Here is a 13,250-nt window from a genome sequence, read left to right as displayed (position 1 = left end):
TAAAAGTGGACAGAGGGAAACATTAACAAAATCACGGATTTGGCCCATTTTTCTGGAACCCCTTTCTTAGATTCTTCCCTAACATCTAAATTCTAAAGCTTGAGTACAAAAAATTATTACATCTGTCATCGCTTTACACATCAGAAAAATATTCGTTAATTGTCCTGACTACTTCTATGCACTTATGGATACAGAAAACCCACTGACCTTTCCCAAACTATAATATTTGTATCCTGATTCTTTCTAAATAAACTTACCATAGGACCCCAGATGGGTGGCTTGGTTGGTTGGAGTGTCGTCCCGTACAACAAAAAGGTTAAGGGTTCAATTCCCAGTCAGGGCACATACCTAGGTTACGGGTTCGATCCCTGGCAGGAGACAAGCAATTGATGTTTCTCTACCTCCCCCGGTTCTCCATTCTTTCAAAATCAATAAACATATCCTCAGGTAAAGATTAAAAATAAAGTAAACCTACCATAAGAAGTTAAAATTCTTTTCTTTTTTAATTTATTTATCATCATTATTTTTTAATCCTCACTAGAGGATTTTTTAAATTGATTTTAGAGAGATAAGAGCCTGGCCAGTATGGCTCAGTTAGTTGGAGTGTCCATTCCTGTATACTGAAAGGTGGCGGGTTCAATTCCCGGTCAGGGCACATACCTAGGCTTCTGGTTCCATCCCTAGTCAGAGTGCATATGAAAACCAACTGATGTTTCTCTCTCACATTGATGTCTCCCTCCCTCTCCTTCTCCTTTCCCCTCTCTCTAAAATTAATAAGCATGGCCTCAGGTAAGGATTAAATTAAAAAAATAAAATATAAAAAGAGGAAGGGAGAGAGGGAGAGAGAGAGAGAGACATCAATGTGAGAGAGAAACATTGATTGGTGCCTCCCATATGCACCCTGACAGGAGTTTGAACCCACAACTTACATATGTGCCATGACTGGGAATCAAACCTGCCACCTTTCAGTGTACCGTACCTGATGCTCCAACCAACAGAGCCACAACAGCCAGGGCATAAGTTGTAATTCCTAATAGAAAACCCTTGTCCTTGCTTTCTACTATGTACAAATGCATACATTGCTGTTTCTTATTTCAAAACACTATATAAACCATGAGCATAATTTTTATTATTTTATTTCTTTTTAATATCATTATTATTTTGTTAATCTTCATGAGGAACACGAGGATATTTTTTTCTATTGATTTTTAGAGAGAGTGGGAGGGATGGAAGAAGGGAGGAAGGGAGGGAGGGAGGGGGGGAGAGAGAGAGAGAGAGAGAGAGAGAGAAACATCAATGTGAGAAAGACTCATTGACTGGTTGCCTCCTGCATGCACCCCGACTGGGGCTGAGAATTGACCTGCAACCCAGGTACATTCCCTTGACGGGAAATTGAATCTGAGACTCTCTGGTGCTCAGGCCAATGCTCTAACCACTGAATACACCGCCAAAGGCACCATGAGCATATTTTTTAAGGGAAATTCCTTTTAGAACTGTCACTATTGTATAAATGATCATTTATAAATTAAATAAAAATACAGCACTTATGGAGAACAAAATCTGTGCTGACTGGTGCTATAGATTGAATGCTATGTCCCCTCAAAATTCATATGCTGAAACCCAATCCCCAATGTGACGGTATATGAAGGTAGGGACTTCGGGGAGTGATTAGATTGTGAAGGTGGAGCCCTTGTGAGTGAGGTTAGTGCCCTTATAAAAGAGGCCCCAGGAGCCCCCTCCCCACTTCCACCATGTGTGGGACCAACAAGAAGATGGTGGTCTACCAGGAAGCGGGGCCTCAACAGATACAACTGGTATTAGTTAAATAAATTCACAAAGCTACATTTTAATCAGCTGCCACACTGCTGAACTTCAGGCAATTCAATTAGGGGATAATCTGTGACTCTGGACAGATGCACATACCTTCATCACCTTCCTCCTCTCTGTTTAATACCACAGTATAGGAGTCTCCATTAATGACATCCAGGAAGAAGTCTGCGGGGTTGTTATAGGGCTCACAGTGGTGACCTACAGAAGAAGAAAACACAGGTACACAAACACGATGGTCTTAGGAAATAAAGACTCACTTTCGGGGGATGCGGGAGGTGAAGCTGGGAGAGACAGAATCTAATGGCTTTCCCCTCTCTTTCTCTCTTCTCTCCTCATTAGTTTTCTCTTTCTTTTTATGTATTTAGTCATACAATAAGCCAACAATTCTATCTCCTGGCAAAAATCATACTCCAAACCAACCTTGAACTCTCAGAAAGCCTTGCCCAACATAATTCATGAGACCTGAAACAAATACCAGTATGTCCTGTGCTTACCAGTATGTAATAAAAAACATAGATATCGGCACAAGAAAATTAGAAGTTGGAAAAGAAAAAAAAGAAAAAAGCTCTAGGTAGAACTAATGCTCCTCAAAGCAAGGTAACCAGCAAAGCCAGCCCGGGGTGTGTCCTATTCTCTGGGTTCACCTACGGACTGCCAGAATGCCAGCACCCACTTTAGCAACAGGTTGCTTCTCCACCTAGTAAATTCAGGTCCAGATTATCATCTCTTATGCTGCTATAATCCCAGCATAGAGAACAAATCACCAGAGCAGCTTTCTCAAGAAAAGGTGACCAACATAACACACCTGAATGCTTTACCTTCCCTCACTTCTTGTGCCTGATTATCTAAACTCAATTTGGCCTGTAGTCTTCTCTTAGATTCATCTCCTCTAGACTCCTCAGACACATGTATGTTAAATGATAGAGTCTGAACAGAAACAAATTTTCAAAGATAGCTAGAAAATATTTAAAACTATATTTGGGGTCATGGAGCACCATCTATAATAATATCTATATATCTCTAAAATAAAGAAGACTGCATGAGCCATTCAAAAATTAGGACTTTTCATCTGAAATACGACCAGGCAGCCCAGAGCTGTCAGAAATGTCAGCCCATTGAAGTCAGACTCAGGAGTAGCCATTCTATTGACTGGTAAGTCATTCATATCCACACAAGGATGAAATCTTCAATCAAATGTTACTACAAAATGAATCAGCATCTCCATGAAACCTCATCAAGGCAAACCCATGCAATGGAAAAATGACATAGCCTGATCTGTTATATGGTCAAGAAGACAAATGATCTCAAAAATAAAGATAAATATAAAATTAAAGAAATAAAAATAAAAAACAAACAAAAAATTCAGTTAAAAAAAAGAAGACAAACTATTTGGGGGAATGAGGAGGTGGGGAGGTGAAGGGCAGTATTAGGCCTTTCAAAAAATGTTCAGTTAGACTAATAACTGATTATAAGGCCAATATATTTATTGAACTATTAGGAAAAGGGCACTAGAGTTGGGAGCAGAACAGTAGAGGCCCAGTAGAAACAGTCCAACGCATACACAGAGTATGCATGCACGCTCAAACAGGGCAAGAAAGTGATCTAAACAACAAGCCAGTGCTGCAAAATGAGGACAAATTCTAGCACCAAACTGGAGTGGTGGAACCCATGTTATCTCTACTCGAAGATCAAGCAGTATCCCGTCTGCCCTCTTCCAGGATTCTATGAATGAAGGATCTCACTGCATGAAAAGGCAACCATACCAGCTGATGCAAAGTACCCCAAGGCCTCCTGAGCAGGACCATGGAACATTAGTCTTCCTGAGGCCAATAAGGTGAGGCTATCAAACAACTTGAAGATGGAAAAACGAGGTTGATGAATGGAGAAGATGATGGTTCGTCCCTGTTTAGACATACTAAGATAAAAGTGAGAAAACAATGAGTCATTAAACATCTGAATTTTGTACTTCTTCGCAAAAAACTTTATTCCTGACTTTAGCACATTCCTAGTTCACCTTGATTTTCTCTTACTAACTTTTCATGCCATACTATCTCTCAGAGAGTTAGGGGACCTAGATTCAATGCTCTTATGAATAAAGTTTTTTAAAGAGTGAGTGGTCCAGAATCAACTACAACATTAATTAAAAACTCAGAATCCTGGACAGCCTTCTCAGACCTATAGGATCTAAGGAATCCATATTTTTAGCAAGGACCCAGGTAACTTGTAAGTACACTCAAGTTTAAGAACTAATTATGGACTAAATATTAAAATAATGGTTGTATTCTCATTCTCATTGACCACTGAAGCCATCAAGTCTTTAAGAATTGGTATTCATTCTTCTGTCCTATAATACTATTAACATTACTGAATACTTACCATATCTTTGTTAAATACTGTATAAATACCAATATCTGAATTTTCACAATATTGTTACAAGGCAGTCATAAGGCAATACTGACAGTACCAACAGTATTATAACCTTCATTTTATACATAAAGTCTAGAGGGTTAAGCAACTGGCCCATGATGTCACAGTTAGGAAGGGGCAGGGCTGGGATTTGTTGGCCCATGGCTAAAACATTGCTAAACTATATTTACACAGAATTTACTACACTTACGGGTCAAAGAAACAAGGCTAAAATCACTGTTCCGAAACTGTTATTAAATATATTTTATGAGAAGAATCACTTTAACTGAAGCATTTCCTAAGCACCTACTATTTGCTAGCTGAGTGTACAGGTTTGTTTGACTCAAGGAGGATCAGGCCAGTAAATCAATCATTTCAATACAATGTGGAATAAAAAGAGCTGAGAGTTCCTTGTAAGCAAAATAGGAGGCTAGAAGCCAGTCTGATGATGATATAAGATCGTGTCAAGGGGGCCAACAGGAATAAGCCACAAAGAAAAAGCGTCATCAAGGTGAAGGAAATATGGAGAACAAAGTTTCTGATCACAAGGTCTGTTCAGGAAACTGCAAGTAGTTCAGTGTCACTGCAGAGCTGAGTTGAGAGGTGAAGAGATGGAAAGCTAACAAAAGAGACTGTCAAAATATAAGCCCATGATGAATCCCTATATTCAGAAGTTGGAACTTTAGTCAGCAGGCAATAAGGAGCCAGTAAAGGACTGGAAGATGGGAAGTGGGCTGTTGTGAGGGTCTTGCTGCTCTAAGTGTGGTCTGAGCACCGATGGCATCAGGATCAGTGCCTCCCATTAGAAGTGGAGAATCTTGGGCTCCACGTCAGAGCTGCAGAATAAGAATCTGCATTTTAACAAGACCCCAGGTGATCAGTGTGCACAGTGGAGCTTGAGAAGACTGGGTTAGAGCTCCAGCATGAGGAAAGATGCTTGTGTGCTCACTAGTCCAAAACATAGTAAAGATATTTACAGTAGTCTTTGTCTATTCATCATCCCTCTAATAAACATTGTGAACATAGTTACAGATGATAAAAAATACCATGGGTATATTCTCTAGCTAAGCTTGAACCCCAGACCCATTACTTGGCATCTTCACTTACATGTGCAATTGACATTTGAAACTCAGGATGTCTAAAATCTCAGACATCTTCCCATCTTCATGTTTCTTCTCATCCTCACATAGAGACTTGCTTACAGGAACATGGGCATCAGAGGAAGGAAGGTAAGAATAGGGAGGGAATGCCATACAAAGGTGGTGAGTCAGGCGTCTTTTTAAAAATGAGGCCTGGGAGAGGGAAGGTTCTGGGGGATGGTGAGCACAGGAAATGGCCAGAGTGATTGGTAACACTGAACAATTAAGTGAACTGGCTGCACAAGTAAATAGATATACTGAGATAATGGGAGCCAGGTTTCTCACTGTCTGAAAGGTTCCAAACATGGGAAGAATGAAGACAAAAAAACAAACTCAGGTGTTAGTTTAGAATTGAAAATATTATCATAAACTCATGAAAAACTTCTTTACATAGAATGTGAACTAATATATGAGGAAAGAATGACAAAAATAGAAAATCACCACTTGGCAACCATCACACTACATGACACAGGCAGGAAGTTAGGTGGAGATTTGATGAGGAACAGAGTATTGGCATAATATCTGATTAGCTCCCCTGACAAAATACTAATCAATTACAAAGGGAAAACTAGTTATTTCACAGCAGAGATAAACATGATCAGGTGATGACGGCTAACATCACCCATGGGGGCTGGGGAAGTCATAACCATGCAGCCCCTGATGTTACACAACAGGTACACAGCATCACTTCTGTTGTATCCCTGGGAAGAATTCATGGCCTGATCTAGTCATGAGAAAACTTACGAGATGAACCCAGGTTCAGGGCAATCCGTGAAATGTACTCTCAAAGACCAGTGAGAACATGAGAGGCAAGGAAAGGCTGAAGAACTGCTCAGGCTTAGAAAAGTGTATTTCTGGAAAGATTCCTGAGACAGGAAGGAAGAAGATGCTTCAGGGCCAGCTGCTGTAGTCTAGAGGCTATGGACTGGATGGCAGCAACGGTATCAATGTGACTGCCTGGCTGGGGGGTGTGCGCAGTAAGGTGATGATACAAAAGGAGTGTCCTTAATTTTTGGAGTTACTCTCCCAAGTGTTTAGAGGTGATAGGGAATAACGTCCAAAAGAAACACTGGCGTAGGTGTAGAGGAGGAAGAGGGAGCGGAAGAGCAAAAGCAGTTAAATGCCAAGGGTTGGGGAATATAGGTAAGGGGACATGGGATTTTTTTTTTTTTTTTATGCTATTTTTTTAAGTTGATTTCAAATAGAGAAGAAGGGAGAGGGAGAGAGAGAAACATCAATGATGGGAGCGAGTCACTGATCGGCTGTCTCCTGCACACCCCCTACTGGGGATCCAGCCCACAACCTGGGAAAGTGCCCTGACCGGGAATCTAACCATGACACCCTGGTTCATAGGTCGAAGATGCTCAACCACTGTGTCAGTCAGGCAAGCAGTGCAACATGGGATTTCTTTATAATATCTTGTACCTCTTCTTTAAGACTGAAACTTTAAAAAAATTAATGAAATAAAGGTGCCAAAGAACTTAACTTTTGAAATTTCTCCTATTAACATGATCCTCCCACAGTCTTTCTTGATAAAAGGAAATGCTGTTCCTCTTACTCCATTCTTCCATTTTTCAGACCCCACATTTTAGAAGTCATACTCCCAATACTCCCTCCTCATACCCAGTTCATGAGCTAATCATATTGCTTCTATCTTCAAAGTAAATACAGAATCCACCTACTTCCCATCACCTCACACTCAGTGTCCTAGTCAAAACCACAATCATATTTTAACTGAGCTCCTACAAACAGCCTCCTGACGGCTTTCTTTGCACTCACCCTTGCCCAATTGATGGTTTGGCTATTTTTTTTTTACAGCGATGTTGAAACTAAGCATAAAAAAAGAAAGATTGGCCCTGGCTTGAGGCTCAGTGGGTTGAAGCACCGTCCTATACACCAAAATCTTGCGGGAGTGTGAAATGACACTGCTGGAATGTGAGTCTTTGAACCTTTACCAAATCAGCTTGTGTTCATTAGATTTGTCACACAGTTTTAATTTGAACATGAATAATCACTTTAAAAACTTTCAGGACAGTTTTATGTTTAAGTGTTCTGAACTATAGCATAAGTAAGACTGCTTTGCAACAGGTTTATTTATTTTTCCTTTCATGCAATTTTTTTACACATCTTTTGGTGGGTAAATGTCACCATTCCCATTGATAAACCAATGGCTGTTATTTTTAAAGGGCAAATTTCTCGTTGCTTGTATTTGGGTCTGGAAAGGAGGTGACTTCTCAAATAGCCACTGTTGGGTTTTAAAAGCTGAAGTTCTAAAAGCATGTGTGGAGGAAGGGGAGGGGAAATGGCGGTGCTGTGAGAAGCAGCAGCGCCCCCGCTCCTAGCCACGGACTCGATTTCCTCCTAAAATCTTATTTAGCCAGCTTGGAAAAACCAGAGAAACATACCTGAGTGGACGGAGTGCGAGTGGGGGAGCACTGAAGAAACATCAGAGAGTCCGGTAAGAGAGGGGGCGTAGGAAGGGGGATCCCCCCTGAAGCCTGTGCTGGGCTGAGCCCCGAGGCTTGGAGGCTGCAAAGCTCCCTCCCCTCGGGAGTGCGGGCGGCACCCGAAAGCGGGGACCCCACACCCGGAGCGACAAGAGGGGAAGGAGCACCCCACGTGGAGGGCAGAGGGCCCCAGGGGGGTGGGGTGCCTGTGCGGAGGGGGTCAGAGCCTTCCTAGGAAACAAAGCCTCTAATGGCAGATGGTGCCTTCCTAGGAAACAAAGCTTCTAGTGGAGGCCACGACCAGCGTCTAAAGCTCAGGGCGCTGACCATAGGAAGGGCTGTCCCAAAGCCTGTGGCACCTGAGTAATAAGGGACCAGAGGTCGGGGCTGAGCAGCTGCACACGGGGACCCTCTGCCTCCCTGTGGGGCACTGTGTTGAGCCCCAGAAAGCACTGAATCTGCATGGTGTGGGGGAGAGGAGGAGCCCTCCCTTCCTGAGCTCCTGGTGCCGGGAGGCTGGGATCTGTGGCCAGCCCTGAGGGGCCCCCTGGTGGCGCTTGAAGCTGCCCCAGCTTTGCTGAGACCAGCGGTGTGGGGAGCTGCATGGAGCTGACTTTGGGTCCCCTCCTGCTGGGTGCCTTCGTGCGTGGGTGACAGGACTTTCTTTGCAGGGCAGACTTTCTGCCTGTGTGTTGCTTTGCTCATTTGTGAGTCTGATCCCTCAACTGGCTCCCACCTTCCCAGCGTGCAGTACAGACCAGCGGAGGCTGGCTTTGGGGTCTGCACAGTAGATGGTCTGAGGGGCGGGTCTGGTGTGACCAGCCAACCAGAGCTGAGCAGGAAGGGGCGGAGCCTGCCAGCCTCTCCAGCAGCCGGGAGCACCGCCCCCAACAGGAAAGGGGTGGGCCCAGCTCACTGAAGACCCAGACACCCCCCCCAGGGCACAGTCCTGAGGGGGAAGGGAGAGCAGCTCACAGGAGGACATCACAAGAATAAGACTCTCAGGGACTGTGGTTTGGGAGCTGGAGGAAACGCTGAAAACCCTGCTGGGGGCTGGGCAGGCAAAGGGCCCACGAGAATGTGATTTTAATAGAACGCACTGAGCCCAGGCTGCTGAAACGGCCCATACAGAAAAGGCAACAGGCTGAAATCAATCTGAAGCTGCAGCAGGACAGAGCCTGGGGAACTAGAATCAGAGGACAGGGTAGGGACTGAGGAGCTGGCTGTGGAGCAGAGACTAACTCCCACAGAGTGAGCGCCTGACAGCGACACCTCTAAGAGGAGTGATACCCTGGGCTACACTAGCCACCCTGCACCCTAAAGACTCTACAGAAGACTCTGGAGGAAGACCAGGCAACTACAAAGTTGCAAAATAGCTGACAAGAGGAGGTGGTCTTTTCAGAGAGCCTCAGATCAACCATCTACCGAAGGACACCAGAGCCAAACCTAGACGGCTCCTCACACTGGGTGATACACAAGTACCTCCCAGGAGAACTGAAACCAGCACACAAAACAGAGAGCCTCAGGCAACATAAGCTGCCCCAGAAGAGACTCACCTGATTGACATTTTTTTGTTGTTGTTTTTTTGGTTTTTTGTTTGATTTTTCTCTTTTTCCCTTAGGAAGAAGAGAAAGGAGATAAATAATTTGTTTTTTCTTCTTTTTAAATTTTATAATTTAAAAAAAAAAGTTATATATTTTTTAACTAAATTTTTTTCCTTTTTTTTTAATAAAATAATTTTGTTTTGCTTAGCTTGTTTTTTGTTTTGTCTCTCTTTTATTTTTTTTTATTTGCTTTGTTTTGTTTTATCCTTGCTTCTACTATCAAGACTTTCTTGATATCCCTGCTTAATGGCTGGGACTTTATCATTAAAACCAACAAGTTTACTGTTTTCCTCTATAGTTTCCCCCAAATCTCTTATCAGACTCCCTCTCTGACCGGGCTTTATCTTCTCCTTTCGATTCATTGGCATAATTTATTTTTTACTTTTTTTTCCTTTTTTCTTCTTCTTTTCTTTCATTCTTTTGTTATCCTCCATTCTGTCTTCCTGTCTTTTTGTTCAATTGTTAGTTTCTCTTATTCTCTTTATTGTATTTTTATTTTATCATTTTCAACTATTATCCTATTCCTATTCTCTCCCTTAATTTTTTGCTGGTCCTTCTTTCAGAATCTTTTCTCTGCCTCTATTATCTTCCAGTAGCTTCTCTATTTTTTACATTTTAGTTTATTATTATTATTTTCTAAATTTTCATCACTATTAACAGTATACCTCTCTCTCCAAGCTTTACTTTTCTTTCTCTCTTTTTTTTAAAAGCTTTTTGTGTGTGTGTGTGTTCTCCCTTCACTCTCCCAGTTCTGTTTTCACTTGGGTTGTCTTCATTGTGACTGTCAAGATATTTTGTAAGATACCCCTCGTTTCCTGGAAGTTTAGCTGTGTATTGTCCTGCCTTGCCAGCACCCGAACAACAGCTTACACGACCAGGTTGACGCTGAGACACACAGTTAGCCAACCTGAGAGGAGAGTCCTCCCAAGGACTGGTCAACAACAATCTAGACCCAACCATAACAGGAGAACCAAAGAACCCACAAAAGGGACATCCACAAAAGGGACACGCCTGGAGCAGAGAGCTCAGAAGTATAAGGAAAAGACACCTCTGGGCTGCACTGGACTCACAAGACAAAATCCCACCCCACAAGATATATAGATACAAACACTAAGACCTACCAATATGGGGAGACAAAGAAACAACCCCCAAATTAAAGAAAAGGAAACATTGCCAGAAAAAGTCTTTGATGAGATGGAGTTAAGCAAGCTATCAGAAACAGAGCTCAGAGTATTGATTATGAAGATGTTCAAGGAACTTAATGAGAAAAACAAGGCACTCGAGGGTAAGATCAAAGACCTTAGTGAAAACATGAAAAAAGAGATACAGACCATAAATAAAACTCAGACAGAGATAAAGAATGCTGTATCTGATATCAAGAATACACTGGAAGGAATTAAAAGCAGGCTCAATGAAGCAGAGGATAGAATAAGTGACTTAGAAGGCAAGGTAGAAAAAATCAATCAGAACAGCAAAAAGAAAAAACATTTAAAAAGCATGAGGACAGTCTAAGGGAGCTTTGGGACAACATGAAGTGAAACAACATTCGCATTATAGGAATGCCAGAAGGGGAGGAAAGAGAGCAAGGGATAGAGAACTTGGTGGAAGAAATAATGACTGAAAACTTCCCTATGCTGGTGAAGGAGAAAGCCGCACAAGTTCAGGAAGCAAAGAGGGTTCCAAACAAGAGGGACCCAAAGAGACCCACTCCAAGACACATCACAATGAAAATGGCAAATGTCAAGGACAAAGAGAAAATATTAAGGGCTACAAGAGAGAGACAAGCAGTGACCTACAAGGGAAGCCCCATAAGGCTAACAGCTGATTTCTCAACAGAAACTCTTCAGGCCAGAAGGAAATGGCATGAAGTTCTCAAAGTAATGAAAAGAACATGCAACCAAGATTGCTTTATCCAACAAGGTTATCATTTGAAATTGAAGGTGAAATAAAGAGCTTCCCAGACAAAAAAAAAAAAAAAAAAAAAGCTAAAGGAGTTCAGCACCATCAAACCAGCATTGCAAGAAATGCTAAAAGGACTGCTGTAGCCCAGCCGGGCATGGCTCAGTGGCTGAGCGTCAACCTAGGATCCAGGCGATCCGGGTTTGATTCCCGGTCAGGGCACATGCCCGGGTTGTGGGCTTGATCAATGATGTTTCTGTCTCTCTCTCTCCCTCTCCTTTCCTCTCTCCGAAATCAATAAAGATATATTAAAAAAAAAAAAAAAAAAAAGATAAAAGGACTGCTGTAAGAGAAAGAAAGAATAGTGAGAGAAAGGTACAGCAACATAAAGGGGAAAAATGGCAGTAAATAAGTTTATATCAATAGTAACCTTAAATGTAAATGAAATAAATTGTCCAATCAAGAGACACAGAGTAGCTGAATGGATAAGAAAACAGGACCAAAATATATGCTATCTACAAGAGACCCACCTGAGAGCAAAAGACTCACACAGGCAAAAAGTGAAGGGATGGAATAAAATATTCCATGCAAATGGAAAGGAAAAAAAAGCTGGAATAGCAATACTTATTTCTGGCAAAACAGACTTCAAAATAAAGACCATAACAAGAGACAAAGATGGTCACTACATAATATTAAAGGGATCAATCCAACAGGAGGAAATAACTCTTATAAACATTTATGCAACCAATATAGGAGCACATAAATATATTAAAATTTTCTTGGTGGACTTTAAGGGGGGGAGATCGACAGCAACACAATCACAGTGGACTTTCACACCCCACTGTCAGCATTGGACAGATCATCAAGACAAAAAATCAACAGGGAAACACAGACCTTAAATAACTCACTAGATCTAATGGATTTAATTGACATTTACAGAACATTTCATCCCAAAAGAGCAGAATACACATTCTTCTCAAGTGCACATGGAACATTATCAAAAATAGATCACGTTAGTGCACAAGGCAAGTCTCTACAAATACAAGAAGATTGAAACCATATCAAGCATCTTCTCGGATCACAATGCCATGAAACTAGAAATCAACCACTATAAAAAAACTCAAAAATATTCAAACACAGGGAGGCTAAATAGCATGTTTTTAAACAATGAAAGGGTTACCAATGAGATCAAGAAAGAAATCAAACACTTCATGGAAAGAAATGGAAAAAACAGACAACAACCCAAAATATATGGGACACAGCAAAAGCAGTCCTGAGAGGAAAATTCATAGCATTACAGGCCTATCTCAAGAAACAAGAAAAAGATCTAATGAACCATTTAACACAACAACTAAAAGAACTAGAACGAGAACAGCAAAAAAAGCCCTGAGGAAGTAGAAGGAAGGAAATAAAGATCAGAGCAGAAATTAATGACATAGAGACTAAAAAAAATACCAAAAAATCAATGAAACCAAGGCATGGTTCTTTGAAAAGATAAATAAGATTGATGCACCTTTAGCCAGACTCACCAAGAAACAGAGAGGACCAAAAGAAATTAAATCAGAAATGAAAGAGGAGATATAACAACTGACCCAACAGAAATACAAAGGATTGTAAGAAAATACTATGAGCAACTATATGCCAAAAAATTGGACAACATGGGGGAAATGGACAAATTCCTAGAAGCATACAATCTTCCAAAGCTGAATCAAGAAGAGGCAGAAAATCTGAATAGGCTGATAACAACTAATGAAATTGAAGCAGTAATCAAAAAACTCCCAGCAAACAAAAGTCCTGGGCCAGATGAATTTACAGGCGAGTTTTACCAAATATTCAAAGAAGAATGAACACCTATTCTATTCAAACTATTCCAGAAAATTCAAGAGGAGGGAAAACTCCCAAACTCTTTTATGAGGCCAGCATAA

At 41.5% G+C, this 13,250-nt stretch overlaps 1 protein-coding gene across 1 annotated transcript in view; it reads right to left on the bottom strand.

Moving 5' to 3' along the window:
• LOC107537115 (broad substrate specificity ATP-binding cassette transporter ABCG2-like) overlaps positions 1 to 13,250 on the bottom strand; it is a 44,675-nt gene that overhangs the window by 19,945 nt on the left and 11,480 nt on the right. Inside the window, exons 6-7 of the mRNA XM_087826608.1 lie at positions 3,594 to 3,745; positions 1,924 to 2,028 (exon numbers count right to left, since the gene is read on the bottom strand). Coding sequence (XP_087682734.1) covers positions 1,924 to 2,028; positions 3,594 to 3,745 — 257 coding nt within the window. The remainder of the gene's footprint in view (positions 1 to 1,923; positions 2,029 to 3,593; positions 3,746 to 13,250) is intronic.

The sequence above is a fragment of the Miniopterus natalensis genome, chromosome 1 (genome assembly GCF_054644295.1).
Source record: "Miniopterus natalensis isolate mMinNat1 chromosome 1, mMinNat1.hap1, whole genome shotgun sequence".
NCBI lineage: Eukaryota > Metazoa > Chordata > Mammalia > Chiroptera > Miniopteridae > Miniopterus > Miniopterus natalensis.
The sequence above is the reverse complement of the archived record's forward strand: the minus strand, read 5'-3'. Positions and strand labels throughout refer to the sequence as shown.